Source organism: Myodes glareolus, chromosome 14 (assembly GCF_982192425.1).
Source record: "Myodes glareolus chromosome 14, mMyoGla1.1, whole genome shotgun sequence".
In the NCBI taxonomy this organism is placed as follows: domain Eukaryota; kingdom Metazoa; phylum Chordata; class Mammalia; order Rodentia; family Cricetidae; genus Myodes; species Myodes glareolus.
In genome coordinates this window covers 21,753,985-21,767,438 of record NC_142039.1, presented here as the reverse complement: position 1 = coordinate 21,767,438, position 13,454 = coordinate 21,753,985, and the positions used below count along the sequence as shown (strand labels likewise).

Sequence of the window (13,454 nt, the reverse complement as noted above, 5' to 3'; positions counted from 1 at the left end):
TGTCCGCTTCTACTTGAGTTTTGGACAAATCGCCAATAGCTTTCAGTATGTCCAGAGTGTTGCATGGCATCTGTGACTTCCCCACAAATAAAATGTAAGGAGGCATCAAGATTTCACCCAGCAGCCCTAGCAAAGAGAGATTTAATTTAGAATTTTTTTGAACTAATTTCTTCTAGAACCAAAATGGGTAATTAATATGTCTGCCCTCTAATCCCTCTATGATTACAAAAGGAGAGATAGTCTCAAGACCTAACAAAACTAAAACAGTAAACTGATGAAAGCTTAACAACTCTTTATTACAAAGTTCTTTCTTTTTTAATTCATTGAACAAAATTTCATGGACATCCATTCCATGCCAGGCACTACCGCAGAGGACTGAAAATATACTCTCAAGAGCCCTGACAACCAAAGATAAAGTCAGTTGCAACGGCACTAGGGGAAAACATACATAAAAGTTGAGGGATAGGTTTGAACATATGGCGCTGTGTTGGTCTCAAGTCAAAGAGCACAGACCTTGCTCCACAGTGAGTCTCTGCTTCTCAGATAGATGTGTCAATAGCGTCTACTTCCAGTGCAAAGGGGGGGGGGTGACGCTGTCATTTAGCGATTCTCTTCTTTCTAATTAACTTACTCAGCTTCCAGGATTATTGAAGTCAAAAGAGTATAGGAATTTTTGAGGCAGAGGGGTTGAGACAACTAAACACAGGCTCAGCTCAGATCTTTCGCTTCTCTGTCTCTAGGGCCTGTGATGCTGAGTCAAAGCTGGGATGGCAAGAGGCAACTTATACTGGTTATGTGAGCAATTTTGAGCTGACCTGATTCCAATAGGAAAAACCTTACTGGTAAGAAGGTGAACAACAGATACATTTGAAAAGATCTAATGGCAGGTTGGGGAAACAACGGATTCAGCAGGGTGGGGGAGTGAGAGAAGGAAGGGATATTATGAGAGCAGAAAATGCATTCACGAAATTGTGAACACACAGGTTTCTTTTTTTTTTAAGATCTAAAGTCAAGATTACTGTGAGGGTTTCATGACATCCCAAAACAATGCCGCTTCATTTAAAAGCTGCTTCTTTTGGTCAAAATCCTGATATAGCTGATGCCCCGAAATTCTTCTGGAAAGCCCAAAGTAGTGACTCAAGCCTTTGCTAAGCATGAGAATGACAGTATAATTTTGAAGCTATCTGCCTGATATCTAGAGGACAGAGAGATGAGTGGGTGCCTGGGGCTAGGGTGGCGACTGAGTGATTGCATATAGATATAGATATCTGGGGAGTTACATAATATTCTAAAATTAAATTGTGATGATGGTTGTGCAACTATGCAAACACTAAAATGCAATGAATTTCATCCTTAAGGTAAGTAATTTTCATAGTATGAAATTAAACCACAATTAAAATAAATAAGCGGGACATAGAGGTGCATGCCTGTAAACTCAACACTACGGACGTTGATGAAGGAAGATCATGAGTTTGAGACCAACCTTGGCTCCTAAGTGAGATCTATCTCAAGGAAACAAAAAGAGGAGAACTGGCTGAGGAGTACTCTTAGCCTACTACCCGGCTAAGAGTAGTAGGTTAAATGCTATGAGTCGAAGAGAAGGCTGATTATGAGATGAACGCGTTAGCATGCTGTGTCAGTTACTTCTGTCCTTTCTGTAACAAAATACTTCACAGGAGAAGAAGGTTTACTTTATCTCACAGTTTGAGAGTACAATCCATCATGGCTGGGGAGTCAGGAGAAGGAAGTGGTTGGTCACTATGGAGGATGCACAATGGCCCCCACAGGCCTCTGTATTTCAATACTTGGACTATTTGGGAAGGATTTGGAAATTAACCTCATTGGAAGAGCTGTGCCATTAGGGGTGCCTTTGGGGTTTCAAAAGCCATTACCGGGTAGCTTCTCTTTCCTGCCTCTAATTTGTAGATTGGGATATAAGCTCTTGGTCCCTGCTCCCGCACTCCACCGGCCTGTCTGCGGTCATGCTCTTGTCGAGCTGCTCATGGACTCTAACCCTCTGGAAGCGTGAGCCCCAATAAATACTTTCTTTTATAAGTTGCCTTGGTCATGGCGTCTCTTCACAACAATAAAAAAGCAATCGTCCAGATTCAGAAAACATTGCTCAAGCTCAGACTTTCTCCTTTTCATTCAGTCTAGGACCCCAGCCCATGGAATAGTACTGCCAGGTTCAGAGTGGATCTCCCCTACTATGTTCAGCTTTTCCTGGAAACATCCTCATAGATAAAGACAGAAGTTGCTTCCAAAGTGATCCTCAAGCCAGTCGAGCTGAAAACACACAGCTGTGAACAGCCACACAGAGAGAATGGAATAGAGACCCCTGAACCCACACACATTTGAAGTATTTGCCTCAGTGCACACCTGGAAGGGCATTCATCCCAGCTAGCTGTGTCCCAGGAAAGGCTTCATTTCAAATGCTGGCATGTACTGCATAATTAATACTGAGGCACGTGACAGACCACGTGCCTATGTGACAGTGACTCTGTAAATGCTGTGACAAAGCTGAGGGACTCCTGCCATTTAGGGACGTTGTGGTCTGTGATCATTCTAAAAGTACAGTGTAGTTCATGACTCATGCTTATACACCCCCACCCCCACACACCACATACCCCATAGCCAGCTGCACAAAAGTAGAACATAGACAATCATGCATGTTGTTCAAGCAGGTGTGGCCTTGTGGAAGAAGTGTGTCATTGTGGAGGCAGGCTTTGAGGTCTTGTATATGCTCAAGCTGCACCCAATGAGACAGTCTACTTCCTGTTACCTGTATATCAACAAGTAGCAGCTCCTTCTCCAGCACCATGTCTACCTACATACCACCATGTCCCCCTAAGATGATAATGGACTAAACCTCTGAAACTGTAAGCCACCAGCTTAATTGTTTTCTTTTAATAAGAGTTATTGTGGTTAAAGTGTCTATTCACAGCAGTAGAAACTCTAACTAAGACCATAACCCCAATAAAACTCATTGACTCACCAAGTTGGACCTTGGTGGTATCCATACTTTGGTCTGCTGTGGGTCCCCTGTCTAGGGTGAGTAGATGCGTGTGCTGAAACCATCCCGGGGGACAAAGCTTTTCAGACAGCATCTGTAAGGCTTGCTTCTTTATAATGAAAACAAGCATGAAAAGATATGGACTAGCAAGGTTGTTATAAAAACAGAATGAGACTACACCGTAGGCAACACTCTCTGTGTGATATCTAACAACATAACGCTTAGGTTAAATGTATCCTTCAAGACCAACACAAGCAGAAACCATACTATTCAATGAAATAAGCCAGACTCAGCAAGATTAATCTACGTGTCGTTTCTTACATGCAAGATCTAGATTTAAAAGCATACATGTTTGTATGTATGCTTATGCATAGAAGATATGGAACTGGAGAGGGAACCCTGAGAAAGAAGAAAGAGATCCTGACATAGCCAGAAAATACAGAGAGTAATGGAATATTTGTGGGGAGGAAGGAGAAGGGCAGACTAGCTTGACAGATGGAAGGGAGCCAGCCAGCAGGAGGGAGGGGCGTGAGGAGAGGGGAGGAAGGAACAAATAAGAAGGAAGGCTAATGACACATGTGCACGAAGATGCCATGATGAGACACACGGCTTTGTCTTCCAATCGAAAAATAGATTAATCATTTTTTAAAAAAGATGAAATGGAGCCATAGGTCAGAGACTCATTTAGACAAATTGCAAACATCTGATTTCTTAATCACAGCTAGAACTATCTGAGAAATGAACACCCAGCCTTGGGCCAGTCTCTCTCCGTTCCAACTCACGTTCTGGGGCAAGCCTGACTCTACTGTGATCTCTACCCTAGATTTATTTTGGAAACACACAACGGTGTCCAGACAAAACCACAACATCCTGTGTTCCCTGCTGCCGGGGTCACCATTCTCAGAACAACAACAGCTGAGCTGGAAAGACCAACAGGGAACATTAGTGAGCAAGTCTGCCCCCCGCATGGGGCTAAAGGACATCCCAGTGAAATCTCCAGGTTCCGGAAGACAGATATCTGCTTTGATACAAGCAGTTGGGGGAAAAATCTTAAAAATAAACAGGCCTGAAGAGATCAATGGTCAAGAAACAATTCTTGGAGATACTAAGAAGCTCCAACTATAAACAATAAGCAACTGACAGTCATAACTCATACCCTGCCCAAAATACACATGAACAGAGGCACGCAGCACATACTCAGCTCTCAAGAGTTATGGAGGTTCTGAAAATCAGGCAAGCATACATTTCAGTTGCCTTCAGTTCATCCTGAGGATATATTCACTAACCCTGTTTATTCATGGAAGGCGCACTACACAGGCATTTCACTGCTACGAGACTCCACCGCCACTGGGAAGCTTCTTCCACTGAATAATACTTCTTCAAACAACTAAAGTTAGAAAAAGTTCCCTCTAAACTTACTATTAGTGAGGCAGTAGTTTCAAGAGCATTCTCCATTTTTTAAAGTATTTGCTTTTGAAGATGCTGTATTAGTACTGTATATAGCACTGTTTAAAAGGCATTAGATTAGATCCTGCAAAGAGACAAAGGTTGATGGGAGACAGATAGACCTCTGAAGGCATTCTATATGTTTTAAGATGTCTAGAGGGAAAACGTAACTGTAAGGAACATAATAATGATAACAATAAGACAGTAATTATTAAGCTTTTACTCTGGGCCAAGAGGCTTTTGTATGGTGTGCTTCATATCACCCTGAGACAGCCTCTGCCCCTGCTGCAGTTGCGGGAGCTCCGTTTCACACAGTTGCAGTGATTTCCTTCCAGTTTATAGCAATAACTGAAACAAAATCTGTGAGCCGTGTAACCACTACACACAGGGCATGAGGATGAAGGCTCAGATTTCCTGCCATTTCTGAATGTCAGACTCCTCGACAACAGTTTGGCTTTCACGGTCGGATGGGGCTCGCAAGGGTCAAGTGCAGTTTTTTTTTTTAAAGATGTGCCTGCTCTGGACTCTGCTAGCAGCCACGGACGCTTAACTCAGAGTCTGCCTTTTCACCTGTTCACGTCTCATTGGCTGTTCCCCTGTTCCCAAGGTCACAGATACCTAAAACTTTGTACTCCACCCTGGTGTGATGTTTGAATACGGTTATCTCATTACTTGACTGGATTTGACATTCAGCTGTACTTGTGTGTCAAGCATAGAGGCAGACACAAATAAGTGCTTAATACGAATTATTATTTGGAATTAATGATGATTTCTGAATAGTAGAATGAGTGGGTCTCTGTTTCTTGTACCTTTTTATGGACTCATCTCTCTGTGTGTTTGTTTCATCAGGTTCTAATGTGTCAGTCTTTGTTTTGTCTTATATTATATTTTATTATTGTCCCATAGAAGCCGGTTTGTTTCCTAATGAGAAACAGAAAGGGAGTGGATCTGGATGGGATAAAAAGGTGGGATAGAGCTGGGAGGCGTAGTGGGGAGAAATCCATAATCAGAATATATTATGAGGGAAAAAATTATTTTTAATAAAATACAAATATATAATATGTATAAATAAATACTATATATGAAAGCTTCTACAGTAATAGGCTTCAGTTTTTAAAATATATATATATATATGATATATATCACCTTAAATTTTTCATAATTACTTCAGTAAGTTGAATGCTATATTTTAAAAAAATCAGAATTTAAGAAAAGCCTGAATTTTGAGTATCTATGTTAAAAATGGCTATTTAATATCCCCTATAGAGTAGAACACATTATTTTCAGTACAGAGTACTGAGTCTTGGACTTCACCCAACCTAGTAAAGTCTGGTTCTCTGAGCTCTAGCCTAGCTGCCCTCTGACTTTTCACTTTGAAAGTTTTACTGTGCTGTCCATTCTAGCCTTGATCTTACTCCATAGCTCAGGCTAAACTTTCAAATCTCCTCCTTCAGCCTCCCAAGCAGGTGGGATTACAGGTGAGTGCCGCTGTCTCCAAACACGTTTTTCCTAGAAAGAATATAATATAGCATTGTTGGATATTTAAAAGAAGGTTGATGGGGCTAGGAGAATGGGTCTTCAAAACCTTGGCTTCCAGCCCACTCACCATAAAAAAGATGAATTGTTATAGAACATAGCCGTAACCCTGTGCCCTCAATATGAAATGATCATTCTATGGAACTCTCTAGTCTCTGACATGCTTAATGCCGTCACGCATGCTCTGTCCGACATATTTGATAATGCCATGCATGCCGATGTGTTTTGTCTTTTTCCCATTACATGATGAGTAACTTTTGATCCATGTTCATTACTAATTGCTCCTGTATCATTAAATATTTAGACTGATAAGATATTTTGTCTATTTAATACTATCAGCTTTCTGGGTGTAACAACCTCAATATGTTAAAAATTTTATCTACAATCAGCTCCTCAGAGGGAGTTACAATGTCAAAATACTTAAACATTTATTCATCTCTTGATGGAAGATGGGTATTTAAAAAAAATATGCACTGTTAATCCCAGTACAAGGGAGGTAGAGGCAGGTGGATCTGTGAGTTCGAGGCCAGCCTGGTCTACAGAGCGAGCTCCAGGACAGGCTCCAAAGCTACACAGAGAAACCCTGTCTCGAAAAACAAACAAACAAAAAGTTATACAAACCCTTGTCTTTGTTGACTTCCTTCCAATTCCCATAAACATGCAACTTTTGGGGAAGGGACACCATTTCTTTTAACAGAGTTCAGGAAATCCCAGTCCCAGCTGTGAACGTCCCCTAAGACCTGAGCACCATCAGGCAGGACTTACCTTCTACCGTCCCGCTGCCCTTCTTCCTGCTGTTGTGAAGAGGCAGCACCTCCAAGGCCGAGATGCCCGACCTCTCCAGAACGTTCACCTCCACAGTCAGCCGCCCCACCAGCTGCTGGGGGCGCACACTGATGGAATGCTCATATTTCCCCAGCCTCCTCTGCAGAAGTTCCTCATAGCTGAGGAGGAAAGCGGCTTTGTCCTTGCTGGGAATCACTAAGGAAGCTCTGAACATGTCAGCACCCTTTTCCCTGTTAGGAAGTAGAAATGGATCACAAATAAGCTCAGGGGATGGAAAGTCTGTTCCCTTCTCAAGATACCTAGCATACTTGCCAAAGAGACTCTTAGGCCGAACCCTAAGAAAAGAGAAAGGAGAGTTGTGGATGTTCTTCAAGGGTACAGTGTTTGCCCGGTGAGCAGAGGCCTAAATTCAATCCAAGTATCATTTTTAAAAAATTTTAAAAAAAAAAGAAAAGAATTTTTAATTTTGGAAGAAGTATAGACCTATTCTAGAAAAAGGCTGCTGTCATGGTTTGATCTGAAGTGCCCATCCCCCATAGGCTTCTGTGTAGGGCACTTGGTCATCAATCAATGACACTGTTTTGGGGAGTTGTGGAACCTTTGAGTTTAGATACAGGAAGTAGGTTATCAAGAAAAGATCGCTGAAAGATAACAGCCCAGCTCAGTTTCTGGTTAGCTTTCTCTGGTCCTGATGATGCCACGTGGGGCGCCCCACCACAAACTCCTACTTCCCAGACAGTGGTTCCCACCGTGTCCCTTCCCTATTGCCCCTTCCCTATTGTGACGGATGTGACGCTTTGAAACCAGGAGCCAAATAAATCCTTCCTCTCCTCATCTGCTTCCTCAGATTTGTCTGTTTGCCTCCTACCAAGGGCCAAGGAATACAGAGTAGGAGAGAATTCAAATCTGGCCGCCTCCCTTAACTCGCCCTGAGACAGACCAGTGAGATGCTATAAAGAGGACTGTTCAGAGGCGAATTGTTGGAACAGTGAGCGTGGACAAGATGCGAACGGGCTTCTCACTGTTACAGGTGTGGCCAAGAAAATGAAGACACCTTATATAATTGTAAAGTCCATAATACATCACAGTTTCACACCTTGGTAATTGTGTTTGTCAGTAAATAAAATAAATGACTGTGGAAGTTATAAGAATACTAGCCATGGCAAATGTTTTCAGGACTTGGGGTTCGGGTTGTCTGTGTTAAGGTGGTAGAATACCAACAGTGGTTAAGACACTCAAGAACAGTCTAAGAAAAATGTGTGTGTTGGGGGAAGAATCCTTTAAACAAGAATTCTACAGCTCAGAACATTCTGGAAGAAGCTGCAGAAAGAAGAGACTCAAACTGTTGGGAGAAACCTTAGCAAAATTGCAAGCTCTGAATTTGGAAAAAATATATCAGAAAAAGAATTTTTACAAAAGGGACCAGCCAGGAGAGACCATTCCAGTTCCCATAGGAAAGGCTCACTGTACTCCCTCCTGGACCTGGAAAGAGATCCAAATACTGAGCCAGAAGTTTCACCCCACACTAGGTAGATAAAATGGAAAAGAAATGACGGCAGAACCCATTAAAGTAAAACAGCAGAACATGTGATGGAGGGATATGGTGAAGGAATGGTATTAGATCACCTTCACTCCATCACTAGTAAAACCAGAGTTGATTACACAAGACACTGGAAGAGTAACCCAAAGTTCAGAAGGAAAGTTGTTTTCATCTTAAGTTCCACTCACAGCCAAAATATTGAGCCAGGTCTCCGAAAGTTTGTCTGTCATGCACCATGCTGAGAAAGTTACTTCAGAATATACTTCCAACAAAGATGAGAACCGTACAAGAGGAGGATGATATGGAATTAAAGAAATAAAAAAAACCATCACACAACCAAAGGGAGATCCCAGAGTAGACGTTTTACAGCAGAGCTGCAAAACAAAAGCAGTGTGTTGCAAAGACAGGACCTGGCCGTGTTTTAGCAGTTTATGGAACCAGAATTTGCCCTCATCTTTCATTTGTCTTGTAATTGATGTTGGCCAGGCATCCAGGGTGTGGGCTGATTGGATGTCATCGTATCCAGAACCCCGGTTATAACTATTCATTTTGTTATTATTTCAAACAAACTATGTGTCTTCATAGATGCTAAAAGTGACAGAATTAAATTCTATCTCCTAAGAGAAAAAGAAAAGCAATTAGAAATTCCAGGGCCTATGGTTCAACTAAATTAAACAGTGCCACCATCCTGAGCAAATCTGATAGAGACAACTCGGGACACAGCTGTAGCTCAGCAAAGTGAGCGTTCAATAACTTGCTGCACCAAGGGAGACGGCATCCAGACGCGTTGTGCAGCCTCCCACCAAACAAAGAGATGGAGCATAGGATTGTGGGAAGGGGGAAGGGGAGAGGGTAGGTAAAAGTTCAGCCAGTAATTGTTTGAACAGACTCAAAGCAAGCAGGGTTGTGTGAAGCCATCAATGTCACCTTGACTGGAATGCTTCACCGTTCTGTGTCCTTGGGAACTGTAATGCTGGGATAAGTGTGGAGTGGTCTATCCGTATCTCAATATCTGGGCTGGCTTTACTTTTCAGAATCAGAGGGAAGCCAAGACTCAGGTCTTTCACACAGAATGAGCTCCTCCGTTCTCACTGATGGCATTTCTGACTACCAAGTCCTGTGACTTTTGAAAACTAGTGTTTCCCAAACAATGTCCCTTTGTGAGTGAACAAAATCAGGTTTACAAATATGCAACCTTTTGTCTAGATACTAAAATGGCTTTTCTGTGGAGAGGAAGGGAACCTTCCAAATGGTCCAAGTCGGGGAGGGGGTAAAGTCTTTGTGTACTAGGTAGTACCTGTCAATATCTGTTATCATTACAAGGAAATGCTGGGACTGGAAAGATGGCTCAGTGGGTAAAGTGCTTTCTGAACAAACACGAGGACCTGAATTCAAATCCCTAGCACGGACAGAAAAGCCAGGTAAGGCTGTGTTCACCTGTAATCCAGGCATGGGGTTGGGGAGACAGAAGTCTCCTCGAGTGATCACTGGCAAGCCGGTCTAGCCAAAACAGCAAACTTCAGTGAGAAATCCTTTCTCAAAAAACTAGGATATCTGAAGTCATCCTCCGACCGTCACACACTCACTTACATGTGAGTGCATACACACACACACACACACACACGCATACAACAGTCACCCATGAAAGTGCGCACACACACACTTAAGAGCATAGGTAGATTGTTGGTTTCGAAGAATGCAATTATCATTTCAGACCAGAATGTATATGTTAATCATTCTGAGAATGCAAACATACATTATATATAACAAACAATGGGCACAATAATTAAGAAGAGACAATGTGAAGGGTAGAGAAGACTATTATCATTTAAGATGTTGGAGATAGCCTAACACAGTCTGCTGATGAAGAAAGAAAATTACATTATAAAATTTTAGCTTTAAAAATGGTATTAGGGAACCCTGACTGCTCTTAGGACTAGAGAGGGAAGGGGAGGTGGGGAGGGGGAGGGAAAAGGGAGGCGGGGAGGAGGTGGAAATTTTTAATAAATAAATAAATAAATAAATGGTATTATAACTTCATAGTGGAGTTTGTAGATAGTATTTTGTTTCTATGAAGAAATCAATAAAAAATCATAGAGTTAGGGAGGTAACCAAGAAGACAACTGTACACAGTTTTTAGAAATACATATTCTAGAAAGCAAGAGAGAGACATAGACACAGTAAACCTCCCTTATTACTATAGGTGTTTGTTGCTGCATTTTAATTAGGTATACTGATCATTTTGATTAAAAGAAAAAAAAACATTTGGAAAAGAGAACCGCTGGATAAGAAGGTAAATGAAGGAACTGTTTGTTTGATTGGATTCTAGTTGCTTCACTAACGGGTACTTACTCATCTTTGTCTGTGGTTTTGTTTCTTGTTTCTTCTAGCCTACCACGGCTTTTCTTGGCTTTCTCTACAATTTCACTCTGATACACTTTGTCTCCGATAAGCCTAAAACACAAGACACAGCTGTGTGTTACCAGCTCCGAGACAAACTCCAGCACAGATCTGAGCGCCGCGACAACCCCAGGAAACGCTTGCATGTGCCTCCTGGGCATGCAGACAGAATGCGTTTCAAACTCAGCACCAGTCTTGAAGCATACATTCCACTCAAGAGCAATTTTCATCAAGACCAAAGGGCAGCACCCCAACCCACGGTACCTCCATAATTCTATAAGAGAAAAACCCGGAGATCTCAAACTCCCACAGGAGCCCAGCAGGTTGTAACTTTCCCAGATCAAAAATTAAACACAAAATATCTGCCATAGTTATAACTCTATTTCTTGGATCAGAATAAGAAAAAAATATACTTGATCTAATAGGTCTAAGGTTTTATACTATCTCACTCTTCAGGTCTCAATTTAATCATAGCCCTCTCTAATCTACTTCCCCTAGTTCCCATGCCAATGGAGCCCTTCTTGACAGGCATGATGGTAATAATTATAATACCAGCCCTCAGGAGGCTGGGATGTGAGCAATGAGTTCAAAGCCAGCCTGGGCTACACAGTAAGACTTTGTCTCAGAAAACACAAATGAAAGTCCCTCTCAATCTTTATACTGAAGAGTTCACTGCCATCTAAAATGATCTCATTTGCTAATTCATTTGTTTAATTACTGGCTATTTCTCCTTCACTGGAATTTCTAGAGCAGAGTAAAGTTCTCCTTCCTTATGCCAATACCCTCACAGAGTGCCTGTCCTAGAGTGGACATGAAGGATGGAGAGAAGAAAAGAAAGAGGGGAAGAAGGAAAGTATAAGACGAAGAATGAAATGAAAGAAAACAAAGGAGGAGGAGAAGGGATGGAGAGGAAGAGTGAGAAGGAAGCAGGAAGAGAGAGAGCAGAAGGAAAGCAGGCAGGCAGCCCTAAGGTGATTCTTAGACCACCTGCAGGATATGAATCCTCACAGTTTGATGAGCTACGGACCCCATGCTCTCTCAGGTTCACCTTGACCATCTGCAGACAACTGTCTACAGCACTTACATGGTGAAGTTGGTGATGAAGGCTGCTTCTGGAATCTGCATCTGGAACTCAACATCCTGGTCCTCAGAAGCTCTGTTGAGCATTCTGCAGGAAACTGTGGTGAAGGCATAGCGAGAAATAATGGTCGACTTCACCGAGAACTCCGTCATCAAGGGCTTGGCTTTCTGCGGGAGTTAAAATGCACACTCTTTTCAGGGATTCGTGAAAACTGATTCGAACAGTTGAGATTAGTAGGCGTGAGTCTTTTCCCACATGGGAAATAATCTCCAACTTGAGAACCTTTGGAATATGAGTCCTCTGCCCTTTCTGTATCTTGTCCTTCATTCTCCATTTTAACTCACTTCACTTGTAAAACCAGCTCTGATTGAAAAATCGATTCATGATGTAGGTTCAAAACTAATTTTAGCCAAGCAATGGTGGCACATACCTTTAATCTCAGCACTTGGGAGGTAGAGGTGGGTGGATCTCTGAGTTCGAGGCCTGACTGGTCTACAAGAACAAGTTCCAGGACAGTGAGAGAAACCCTGTTTTGAAAACAAAAAAGAAAAGCAACCAAACCAAAAAAAAAAAATTTGATAAGAGGACACAATTTCCAGTGTAACAAAAAAAAGTCATGTTGCTTAAATAGCTCAACAAATCATTGAAATTTTAAAAGTATGTAGCATCCATAATTTGTGTTGCAAACTTTTAGATTACCATACAGGACCACTTAGCTGACCACAGCTTCAGGCATGCTCAGATTTTCACACTTATTTCCATATTCACTCAGAGAAACTGTAGCCAAGGCCTTCCCCACCTGGATTACAGCTACATGATCATAAATGAGTTATTATAGAAATTAGTACCAAACTCAAGAGACTATCTAGAGATTTAGAACCTAGAAAAAAGAAAACCTAAGCTTGTGATAGTTGCATTTACCACAAAAGCTTCTTTCAAAAAATATTTTTTTCATGTGTATACATGTGCTGGCATGCATGACATCATACATGTGGAGGACAGAGGTAACTTATAAAAGTTGGTTCTCTCCTTCCACCATGTGGGTGGAAGGGTTTGAGCTCATATCAGCGGGCTTGGAGGCAAGCCCCTTCATTGGCTGAGCAAACTTCTTGTAAGGGCAGTAGCTGCGGTGCAAATTTAAGAACTCAATAAAACTGTTCCTTGCTTTGTTTTTTGTTTTTGTAGCTACATCTGGTGACAGCTGGCAGTAGAAGTCTCCCAAGAAAGGAAACCTTTATGAGGAAATGCACTACTAACCTTGATTCCTCACCCTTGCTCCAGGAACTGGCTGAGCAACTGACAGGATTATGGGTTGATTGTGTGCCCCTCCCCTTCCAGTCTGGCTGTTGAAGTCTTAACCGCCCCTTGTGATGATATTCAGCTGGAGCTGGGTGGCTTTGACAACAGAAAGTCCAAGGCCAGCATTTTGTCAGGGCTCAGTGTTGGGGCTCCCATCCCACATTGCAAAGAGTCAGGTTCAGATGTGTGTATGCATGTATGGCATTTTCAGTGAGTGAGTGTGTGTGTGTGTGTGTGTGTGTGTGTGTGTGTGTGTGTGTGTGTGAACAACACAATGAGATAGAGCAAGAGAGAGAGAGAGAAAGCAATGAGAGAGAGAGAAACAAAGTTCCAATACCTCTTCTTTCAAGGAC

At 42.1% G+C, this 13,454-nt stretch overlaps 1 protein-coding gene across 1 annotated transcript in view; it reads right to left on the bottom strand.

Annotated features, from left to right (window-relative positions):
- The window catches only part of Itih5 (inter-alpha-trypsin inhibitor heavy chain 5), a 97,459-nt gene that overhangs the window by 50,954 nt on the left and 33,051 nt on the right, over positions 1–13,454 (bottom strand). The window contains exons 3-5 of the mRNA XM_048461072.3: positions 11,806–11,969; positions 10,674–10,775; positions 6,761–7,011 (exon numbers count right to left, since the gene is read on the bottom strand). Coding sequence (XP_048317029.3) covers positions 6,761–7,011; positions 10,674–10,775; positions 11,806–11,969 — 517 coding nt within the window. The remainder of the gene's footprint in view (positions 1–6,760; positions 7,012–10,673; positions 10,776–11,805; positions 11,970–13,454) is intronic.